Source organism: Morone saxatilis, unplaced genomic scaffold (genome assembly GCF_004916995.1).
Source record: "Morone saxatilis isolate NCDOM2014 unplaced genomic scaffold, NCSU_SB_2.0 Contig21, whole genome shotgun sequence".
Lineage (NCBI taxonomy): Eukaryota > Metazoa > Chordata > Actinopteri > Moronidae > Morone > Morone saxatilis.
The window spans coordinates 4,091,279-4,103,113 of NW_023339774.1; the positions used below are offsets into that span (position 1 = coordinate 4,091,279).

The 11,835-nt window shown below is 40.1% G+C and overlaps 2 protein-coding genes across 2 annotated transcripts in view; both read left to right on the forward strand.

Moving 5' to 3' along the window:
* The window catches only part of pip5k1ba (phosphatidylinositol-4-phosphate 5-kinase, type I, beta a), a 22,338-nt gene extending 18,686 nt beyond the window's left edge, over positions 1 to 3,652 (forward strand). Inside the window, exon 14 of the mRNA XM_035667369.1 lies at positions 2,666 to 3,652. Coding sequence (XP_035523262.1) covers positions 2,666 to 2,668 — 3 coding nt within the window. The 3' untranslated portion in view covers positions 2,669 to 3,652. The remainder of the gene's footprint in view (positions 1 to 2,665) is intronic.
* A 2,099-nt stretch (positions 3,653 to 5,751) lies between these two features.
* Positions 5,752 to 11,835, forward strand: part of tjp2a (tight junction protein 2a (zona occludens 2)) — a 33,879-nt gene continuing 27,795 nt past the window's right edge. Inside the window, exon 1 of the mRNA XM_035668571.1 lies at positions 5,752 to 5,943. The gene's annotated coding sequence lies outside the window, so the exon portion shown is untranslated. The remainder of the gene's footprint in view (positions 5,944 to 11,835) is intronic.

Consider the following 11,835-nt stretch of genomic DNA (forward strand, 5'->3'; position numbering starts at 1 on the left):
TTGGGCCAGCCCACCTAGACATCACTGACTTTGATTTGCAGCCTAAAACTGAAACTTTTAAAAAAGTCAAAAAAGAAAGAAAATGTCTTCTTATAGCCGCCAATAACACTCCAGGGTTAAAATTTTAAATTTCCCTATAAAGGGTTAAAATAAGTATGTTAGTTATGTCAGTTAAGTTATGTACATAAGTTGGTGATACCAGACTGAGTATTTTCGGAACAATGGGCCTTCAGAGCAATGGGTTTTTTGGTTTCAGAATAATAAGCTGTTAAATAAATGGGCTTTTGGTCCAATGGGTCACTTTTTGGACTATTGGGGTTTTGGAACAATGGGCATAATTTTACCTTATTTTAACTACCGGCAACAACTACACCAAAAAGTCAGTTAGCTTAGATGCTAAGCTGCTGGCTATAGCTTCATATTTATCATACAGACAGAAGAGTGGCATCAATCTTCTCATCTGTCAGCAAGAAAGCAAATTAGCATATTCCCCAAATTGTGGAACTTTTGCTTTAACAGTTAACAGTGGTTAAATGCTGCGTGCTGTACACAGTTTGTGACACCTGGTGTACGACAGAGTATGGGGCCACAGTTTGGGGGAAAATTCCTAGATTTTTAAAATTTTAAACAGATATCAGGCTACTCAACACCATCTGATATAATTCATATTGTCAAGGATGGAGGATAAAATAATTGTTAATACTTTTCTGTACTGGTGTATTTGGGAACATTATTCACAATGAATCCAGGGGTCACTGGGTGTCTCTGCATTTCAGCGTCACACAGTCTCACCCAGGCGACCCAGCTGGAGTTGATCAGTCGTTTGTGTTCCAGCATCCATAAACTGTAAGCAGCAAATGACATCCATAGACTATCCTATTGATTATTTCCATTAATCTGCTCTTTTGGACAAGGCACTGTTTGATGTCAGCTCCATCAACTTTCTTCTTTGGTGGTGGTGGCTCTTGGGTCCTAGAGGCCCCACTGGCATCCTGTGACGTTTATACTGTATGACTCAGCAGAGTCCAGTCCCCTGCTCTCCCCCTTCAGTCCTTACGTCTGTGTCAGCCTGAGAAACCTCCATGAATCCCCCTTTCTGCAGCACTTCTCTTACATAAGCACCAAATCCTCATTCAGGCTTATGTGAAGCTGTTCTTCGGCCCACATTAAGCAGTTCTCCTCGGGCTCTGTGGGAAGCCTGCAGACGTCGGAGTTAATCTACTCTCAAAGCCTCTGACAGAAAACAGTGGGATTCAAAAACTATAGTCAGGGTGGAGGAGAAATCTAGTTCTTGAACACATGACAGCCCTTTATCCTTAACTGGTCCGAGAGATGTTCCCAGCTGTTTTTAACCTTTAACCCACAAAATAGAATAGAAGTCCAGTCTCATTTACGAGGAAAGAGTTGTTCTTTTTCTACATTATTTTATTTTTTGTATTTATTTAAAGGATCATAACAATGTTTCTGCATGTTTGACCTACTGCTGACCTTCCAAAGCTGTCTTAATGTTTTATATATTGGAATAGTTTCCTTCCTTTCAGGCAGCCACTGCATTAAGTTTACTGTAGTGTAGTAACACAGGGATTTCTTTCCCAAGTCAATCTGTTTTCACAGCATCATCACAACTTTGACAAAAATAATTTGATTAATGATGCTGCCTATGATGGACAACCTAACCATCTATGGAAACCATTTGCTGCCTGAAGGGTAAAAAAAACCCTAAAAAATATTATTAATAAAACACTGCAGGATGTTTTGGAAACTGGTCAGCAGTAACGTCACACACACGCTGAGGAAATAGTGAGGAAGTCCACACACAATATAGCAGGCTTCCAAAAGATTAAGAAAGTAACATTTTGACATGGTCTTCATCAGGCAAACATCCATGTGAAGGAAAAACAGGTTACACGGTATATATTCAAAGCAGTTTCACCTACAATAAAGAGGTCACATGATACAAAAAAAACTCCTTATGCTAAAAGAAATACACTGGATACATAAAAATGAAATTAGTTGAGCCCTATTCAGTATATACAGTGAGATATGTACAAAGTTTTGCACCAGGGAAGACATCTCATCAGAATGGGTGAAGGAGACTGTTTTTGTTATTGTGTTAATATAAAGCCTGTTTTTCCTTCATGGATTACAAAGACTTTGATGGTTGAAAGGTCAGGGTCCAGGCTGCACAATGCTAGAAACTGAGGCCTGAACCCAGCAGAACTCTAATGTCTTTGCTTTAAATAAATGTCAAGCAAAAAACTGCGGTATGGTCCTTTAAATTACACAAAGGAGACATTAAAATAATGTGCCCCTGGGCACAGATGTGAAAAGGACCTCTCTCATACCTACCAGCCCCACCACCCCCGCCCTGTGCAGATTAACCATCAATGTTAAGTCCAGCTTTTGGTTTAAGGCTCACCCTAAACCTCAGCTTTCTGCTGTAAAACAACTGCTTTACTAATCTCAATGTAGACTAATGAATTACTGACAGTAGTATTAAGTAGGAAAAAACACCTGTTATAAGCAGGTAACTCAATATTAAAGGGTCATAGGCCCATTCAGCAATTCATCCATGTCCAGATTGTAAATGTTCAACTTTTAACACCAACTTGTATCCTTTGTTACCTAAATGACAAACATGACAAACATCTTTTTTGTTCTCTAGTGAAGAGAAATGAGTGATGACTCCTCTCCCGCCACCTGTACGTCTGACCTTTGACCTCACAGCCATCAGGAGGACCTCACAACTGTGTGAAAGTGACAAAAACTACAAGCAGTAACAGTTTCTCCACTGTGAGCATCACTCTGTGTCTCTGTGCCTTTCCTTTCTGAGTAAAACTAAATATATATGCCAAACCACTGGTTCTGTTATAGAAGTCCCATTATCAGCAGATGGGGATACAGCCTGTGTGGGGTGAGATCACTGAACCACTGTGTTAATATAAAACACTACGAAGCTGTTTCTTCTCCTGTTATTGTACACTTTGCTGCTAGTTTAACAACAGTGCTCAAAAAGTTTCAGTCTTGGATGTCTGATTTTCTGTTTCAAATGTCTAAATTGTAACTGAATCAGCTGCAGGAAAAATAATTGTCTGCTGTTACTTTCAGATAATATAATTACATAGAGCCATGTTGAATGAAAAATGCCAATTCATCTGTCGACACATTCAAATACGCATGAGTGATAGAGAGTGTTATGATACCTTACAAACATTATGTATAGATGATTTTACAAAAATTCATTATTCTATATCCTTTGTGTATTTTCTTTCAAACATACAGAATCCGCTGCCTTCATGATAAAAAGTATTTGCTTGTTTCTTGTTATAAGATGGTTTTCATGTTATAATGTTTACTGCTGTAATCACGTACTTTCTAACCTGTTTTTGGTTCTCAACTTTTCATGCCTCCCTGTGTCATTTCCCTAGAGAATGTACATTTCATCTCTATTAAAACTAATGCCTGCTGTAAATTGTTTTGAATCCTGGAGGTAAATAATGACCATCGTTGTTAATTATGTCAAATGTCTTCTTTTTGTTCATGTGCCTTCAAAGGTTTAAAAAATCTGTGCTTTTATGAGATTTATAGGCCTACAACTGTAATATAGCAATACTTTGGACTTGTCTGTGAAATAAATTAATATTTAATGTAATGTGCTTTTTTGAGAATCATAATTTTGTCTAAGTGTATAACCGACATTTTGATTTAGAAAGTCATTACCGGTATTTATTTAAAAAAAAAAAAAAAAACTAATTAATTACAGCAGTTACATATATAGTGGAAATCTTCCAGCACAAATACAGTAGGGGAAAAGTGAACTGAGAAATTTAAAACATGAATATATTTGTGTGTATTTAACAAAAACATATAGCGTACAGTCATAGATCTGACGTCATCATAGTTTAATTCTATAAACTTTTGTAGGAGTCAAGAAAATCCCATGAATTAGTTAAACGTGGATAAGTCACATCAATTGTCATATTTTATTTAGACACAAGGGGGCGCAGCAATAATAAAATCAGACTGTAGACAGACATACAGTCAATGATGGTAAGCTTTGTCTTTACTTGTCTGCATATGTGTCCCGTCCATTGTTATATACTATTAAAGGATGATACAATGAATCTGTTTACAGGCAGACTGCTTCATTGTGTATAATGTTAAAGTCACAGTAAAGATAAGAAAATATATTGTGTGCATACAAGTTCATTTAACGTGAAAACTCACTGGCTCAATTCAATCGATTTTTTAATGTGCAGTAATGTGTGTTGGTCTTCACCCACTGATGGTTTTACAGAGCAGAGTGTGAGGCCAACACTGCAGGTTTAGAGGATTTAGGTAAATGTGACTGGGATGAAAACATCTGCCAGAGGTGGAAATTAACAAAGTACTTTTACTTACTTTCTGTTTTAAAGTGTGATTTTAAAATAGCTGGCAGTGGTGACATTTTGCAATACTACTCTAAGCAAATATAATTAACATATATTTGCCTATATTACTGAAGAATTTGTTGAAGGGTTTTATCTGTATTCTCTCCCTCTCAGATATTGCATGACTTGTACTTGTACTATGACACAGTGGCTGTTGTGGATCAAAGCTCAGCAAATTTTACCTCTCAGCACGGAGTGGAGTTTAATTCAGAAAATGACAAATTGTATGCGTTAACAGATCTCATACTCGGCTTTTATAACACCAGACATGCCAAAGTGTCTTAACCTGAACAGGTTGAACCGGTCAGACAAGTGCCATAATCACAGCCTGCTGCTATTGTACTCTGTAGCTTTTCTGCATGAGCAGAAAACAGAGGTGGCAGCATCTAATCACTATCAGTATTTGCATTTGGTATGCAAAGTGATTTGTAAGGGGGGAAACTCAAGTAGAGAAACTGAGGTGATAAGCAAACATAAAGAACATATCTTTTCATATCTTGCAGAGCAAAGTTGAGCTTGATATGCTGACAAGACACAGTGTAAACAATAATGTGATTATTAGACTACGATATGTAAGATACATGTTAAACATTTTAAGTCTAATTTAGACTGAAATAATGAATGTAACTTTTCATGTAATCCCAGGCAACTGAGTGATAAACAAGAACAGTAGCCTTGTTTTACTCAGATGACAAAGCATATTTGCCATTATTATGAGAAATTCGAGTGATCTGAGCATCTGGTGATATTAATGTATTACATTATATTCCACATATGAAATTTACGAAATCACATATAAAAAAACCCATAACTTTACACCTTACTTGTGATTAATTCACATATATGCGCACATGATTTATCACATTTGTCACTGATATTCATCAATCATTCATTCTCTAAGTAACACCTTTTAAATTTGAATTCACTAGCTACAGTAGCTCCAAATACAACACAATAGATGATTAAATACACATTAATAAGAACAAAATAGAAAAAAATACAAGATATAATAGAAATAGAAAAAGAAGAATACGAGTTAGAAATATGTACACTATATACAGCTGATGGATTAATACATTACCTTTTTACTGCCCATTTAAAGATCAATTAATGAAATAACCTAGAATTAATGTGGTTATTAACAGAAATTCATCTTGGACTCACGGTGTCCGCTGCTCCCTGTATGTGTCTGTAGTAAACTGTAGGCTACAGGATGGGTGACTCAGGGGAACGACACCACCTGCCGCACCCTAAGGGAGTCACATCCGAAACTACAGCCGTGACCTAACACACACCTGCAGTCTCTAAGCCCCGCCCACATACCTGCGAGAACCAGGAAATCATTATTAGGACCCGACGAAATCAAAAATACTCACCAAAACTTCTCCCCGTTGAAACCCTGGTCGCCCTCTCCACCCTCCATATCCTCCATATCCTCCATATCCTCCACATCCTCCACATCCAGCCGCACTACAGGGACTAACCTCTGGCCGCACAGGAGCAGCAGCAGACGGTGAGTGTATCGCACTGTTCGGGACGTCGACATGTTTTCACCGTCCTTCGTGGCTCTCGCTCACTGCCATATTAGGACATTGTACTGATGCCTACAGGTGGTATGGTTGCATTTCGGCAGGTTCAGAAGCGAACAACAGTTTTTTTTATCGTGCTCTTAGAGGCAGCAGTGTGTTATTTTCTCTTTTATCTAATGGTTACTTGTTATCCAAACTTCTAGTGTGACCTACAGTGCGTTGAGGCCTCAGTGTCTGTGTGCTTGTAGCTGCAGTGTAAATACATGGGAGGAAGAGAGTGGGGCTGGGCTGCCATTGTACTGTTGTATATTTATTTAGTGTGTGTGCTGTGTGTTTTTACCGGTTAGCAGACAGCATTTTGGCCAGCCGCTTTTAGTTTCAGAGGAGTAACTTATAACTTATTCTGAGTCGTCAAAAATAAGTGGAAAGGGGGGAAATACCTTTCCTGAAATGGCAGCTAACACTATCACTGTGTGAGACTTGCTTTGTACTTTTCCTCCTCTTAAGGGTAATGTAGCTAGACTATACCACTCCAGAGGTTAACACACTCAGTGGCCAGTTTATTATGTATACATAGCTTAATACGGGCTAAATGTAGGGAGGTCATAATGTGAAATGTTGTGTTTCAGTCATCTTTATAGTCATTTTCGAGGCAGTTTGTGGTGCTGTTGAGTTTTAATGTAAAACTTGAGTGGTATTGCCTCGTGCTGAGAGGTAATTCAAATGCTATTACAGTCTGTAAAACCTTTTGAACACCTACTCTGATTTACAGTAAATCCTCCCTACGTGAAGGTTATAATGTTCCAAAATCCCCCAAAATGTCCATACAGTTAAAAACAGTTTTAATAAGAACAGAGCCTTTAGTTAAACTTCATGAAGGGAGGATATATTACATGAAAAAGCTGTCTACCTCTCCAGCATACAGTCCTATATAGATTTCCTGATTTTATTTTGAACAAAGGAACAAGGGGCAGCCTGAATCTTTCCAGTGATTCCAAAATCCTTAGACTGTCACAATGGCTGAAGGCTCGGCTTTCCAGAAAAAACCGGATGTGTGGAAATAGTATAATCTATCCGGATGTGTGGAAATAGTATAATCTATACTATTTCCAAGTGAAGTAAAGGACAGGGAGATGAGGGGTCTTTCTGTGAGGCAATAAATAAGTGTAGTATGTTAACATGATAATATTGTGTATCGCAATTATTTTGGCGCTATAAATCATGACATGGCATTTTTTTATATTGTCCCCTGCCTACCACCGTGTTGGACAGCCAGCATGCACAATAGCTCTGCCACTCAGCCATCAAATTCACTTTAGTGATTTACACTTTATTTTTAGTTGGCTCTCGGGGGGCGCTCTCTGTGAAAAAGACGTGCGGCTAAGAGTGTAAACCTCGGGTGCAGGCTGCGGCTCAGTAAATCGAGCCGGTCACCCACTAATTGCAGGCTTGGTTCAGTGGTTTAGCTGCTCCTGTCCACAAGTGAACCTCACATACATCCCCAACGGCCGGGCCAGCTTTGTGAATGGCAGCTCCACGGGCATCGGTGTGTGAATGGGTAAGGGTCAGACAGTGTAAAGTGCTTTGTCCTGCAATCTTGCTGGCTGATCCTGGCTCAAACAAATAATCAGCATCAGCCTTGAAAGACTTACTATGTGTAATCGCAGAAAGTAAACTTCATCAGAAACAATACTAGGAAATGTTGTCATCAGACTGGTGAGTGCCTTGTAAACCGAGCTGCTGTCTCATTCCTCAGCTTGCATTATTTCACTCGACAAACTCTTGAAAAGAAAAAACCTGCAGCCGTGAGATGAACAGGCGTTTGTGTCATGCAAAACTGTAATATGTCATATTTTTCCAGTGTCTAGTTTGCCTCTCTAGGTCACCTCATGCTCCCCGCTGATCCAGATTATACCTGTGCAGGGCACATGCACACACTTTCCCCCTCTCTCTCTACTCTCATCACAGATTTGTGAGTGGCATTTGTCCCTCCATCTGGCTCGCACATGCATTGCATATGGACATTGCATAATGGCCTTGGGCCTTAGTAAATCAGCACTACTCCAACATGAGGGAAAGTGACAAGGGGCAAAGAAACAAACCGCTTACGTAAAAGCATTAAGACGACCAAACAACTCCAGCTACATTTGCTCACACTGTGGAAAAAGAAAAAAAAATAGAGGGCAGTTCTCAGACTTCATTAAATACTGAAAACATGCAGCGACAAAGGAATTAGCCGGAAGAATGAATCTCTCTCCCTCTTCTCATAATTTAAATATAACCCTTTTTAAAAAAGAAAAGCCCCGACCTGCAGGTTTGATGCAGTTCCTACAGAGAAACAATACTGATGATTGTAAAGTTTTAAGCTGGAGAAAAAAAACACACCCAACCTTTGAAAGCTTTATGTACAAAATTCACTTGCCACTCATTGATGCACTAGAGCGCCAACATTAGACCAAAACAATGGGCACTATGGCCAACCAGACTCCAATGACAAAGCCTGTAATTTTACCTAGAACATAATCGTAAAACACACTGGAAACTGGGCTGAAGGAAAATGGAACTCACAAAGTAGTCTTTCCAACAACCTCTAACTCTGGTTTGGTTGAAATAAACCATTATTCACTGAGCTGGATGAGAAAAGAGCCATGAAACGGGCAGCTGTGGCGGCCATGTACGTCCTTGGGGACAAATGAGCCCGTCAAAGTACGTCCACTAACAGTGCTTGTTTTTGCCACTGACTCAGATTGTTATTCTGTCTTTTGTTAAACCAGAAACAGCCATAATATTGCTGTTGCTCGCCGCCAGACTCCATAGACAAAAACAGTCATTTTACTGTGGATTTAAGCAATATGGACAGAAACAAAATAAGAAACATACTGGTTTTCTCTATATTAATGTTTTAAATCTATATATCCATATCCAAGTTTTTTTAGCTACTATTACTACTTTACATTTTATTTAATGACTTAATAATAAAAAATAAAACTAAATTAAAGTACACTATTAAAAATATAGTTGCATATCTCAGCACATAAATATAACACAAGTTGCTCCCGACGAGTAGACGAGCACCTAGCGGAGATCACCGCAAAGTTTTATGAATTTATGAGCTCAGTAATCCGTTTCCTAATGAGTTTATGGTCTCAATCGCTTATGATGTTCATTTAGTAAATCATGGTCCAATTTAGAGTAAAATAGATGATACAGTCAAGTATGCTTTTGGGTGGGGCTACCTTATGATTGACAGGTCACACTCAGTGAGTCCGATCAGCGCAGTGCACCAAACTCAGATTAAACTGTCAGACTAGACAGAGCTGATCAAATACGAAGCTAGATTCTGTTACTGTGTTGACCATTTCTCACTTAAAACCTTTTCAGAAACACATTTTAGTGTACTGTTTATCTGTTAAACGAGATTGTGTGTGACCAGGTGAGCCGCCATTGTTTCCTGCTACGGACGGGTCCAAACTGCGCAGCTCAACTTGCAGCCCGCTGGCTCCGCCTAACTGTCATGTTAGGCTTCAAAACGGTTCTCCACAAACCAATGGATGACGTCACGATACGATTGAAATATTTGATTTAAACATATTAAGTTTTTAACTGGTTGTTACACACTCTCAATTTAATACAGATGCCTCTATATGACCTCCATAAGCACACAAAACCATAAGAGAATTATGTGGTTGAAGAAACTGAAAGTGTAGAACCATTACAGGTGTACAGGTTATGGATTACTGACGCCTTCCCTCAGCAAGCACCAGGTGTACGCCGTTGTGATTGTGCACCTTTAGAGTAGTGTTTGTATCCCTACACATACATACACACTGTCTGGATGCAGTTGGGGTTGGATGAATGTCCTCTGTGAGATTACCGTAAGGTGTTGGATTATGATAAAAACGGCCTGTGGATGTCATGCCGCTGTGTGAATTATGCACAGCTTAATGGTTCGGTCTCCTCGCTGCTTTCATCCCAGACAAGGCTCCTTAATCTGAGCTCCTCTGACAAAGACGACACAGCGGGTGAACTTAAAAAACCTCTCTCCTTCTTTTCCTTTGTGCTGCTGTTACCCAACGTTTTCAAAAATAGACTCTTATGTTTGTGTCTCCCCCGCTGTGCTCCTGGTATTTTCAGCCCCCCTTGGACTGCTGCAGGATTTTTCTGCTGCTCAGTGAAATCTGCAGCAGCTCTCATGGCACGACCATCCAGAGCCGTAATCCAGACGTCCAAGCTGCTGGGATAAAAATCCTGTCCGGAGTTTGCATTGGTTGGCAGTTCATCAAGAGGCCACAAAGATTATTTATTTATTAACAACCTCTCAGGACATGGCGGCCTGTTGTCAGATGGTGACTCTGGGACTACAAGATACAGACATTCAATCTGTACGGCGGTGTGGCCCGCAGGCCGGGGGTGGCACAAGTGTGGGAGTGAAGAAGTGTGCACTTTATCAGAGGAGAAGGCTGTGGATGCATTATGGAAGTTTATTAATGACAAAACTATTGAGTGAGTGCAAAACGTATGTTGAGTACGTCCGTTTTTAGATCGAACATTTGAGAAACAGCCTTATAGTTTTGTTTATTTTGGGCACTTCCGTCTTTGTTAGACAGCGGTAGTGGAGAGATGATAGGAAATGAGTGAACGAGAGATGCAACTGGAGGACATTGAGCCATGGGAGCGCTGTATTTCACTCCGTTTACCATTTTTGGTCTGACAGAGGCTTGATATAAAAGGACTCGCAATTGTTGAGTTTCAGTAACTTTATAAATGCTTAATTAGACAAGCTTGGTCCGAGCAGCAGCCGGTTCACACAGCCATGTTGGAGGAAATCAGACTTCATTTTGGTGCTGTTTGAGACTTGATATTTATTACTCTGGTCTTAAATCATCCTTTAGTTTGACCGTTTCTTTGCAAAAAAATGCGTAATCTGAAGGAATTGCAAGATCTACGAGTGTTGTGTGTCTGTTTCCCTGGGCGAGATGTACATGATGCACTAAATGTGTATTAATCCACAGCTATAAATAGTCCCCAACAAATGCACTATTTAATCGTAAGTAATGTTTTAGGGAATTACTAGGCCAGTTTTAAAAATCGAATCGTCGAAATCGTAGGACGACTAACACATGGTTGGTCTTTCTCCAGTCATATGAAAGACCAAAATAAGTATTTTCAGGGAAGAATAGAAAAGAAAACTCTACATGGTAGTGTTTGCCTTTAAGTCCTGTGATTGTATGATTGAATGAGTCATTGAAAGTGAAGCAGCTGGAGAGAGTAATGAGAGCAGATTTCAAATGAAGCTTGCAGAAAATCAGTACATGGCTCTGAAAACGTGTTTCGTACTTACAAATCTGTCCCTGTGCACATTTAAATCTTGACTAGCAGATTGATTAAAGTTTTGTCGTTAATAAACCTCCATACGGAGTTAGCCCTGGTGGAGGGGAGACTGTGGGGGGGGAGATGGGTCTGTCTTGGTGTAAATGGCGAGAAGACTAAGCCTGGATGGGGGATTATAGGAGGAGGGGGCAGGGAGCATACATGATCTGTCAGGGCTTAGTACCACAATTATCCCAGCGGCTGCAGCAGCAGCAGCGGTGGTGGCACAGGCTGCGTTTTCATTAGTGTAATGTCCAGAGAAGCTCCAGAATTATGTAAGAGTGACGTGCTGTCATCCCCGCACGGCCTGCCCACCGCCTGGCAGGAACGTGGACGTTTGTTTTCCTTTTATCCCCCCTCGCTCAGAATAGCCAAAAGGACATCTGTCAGAGTCAGCGGTTGGGGACAGGACTCGTAGTAGCCACGCCACGGGGACCTCGCCTCTCAGGGTGCTGTGGCTCATTGTCATGGAGAAAGTGATGCGCTGAGGCGGCAAGACAGGACAA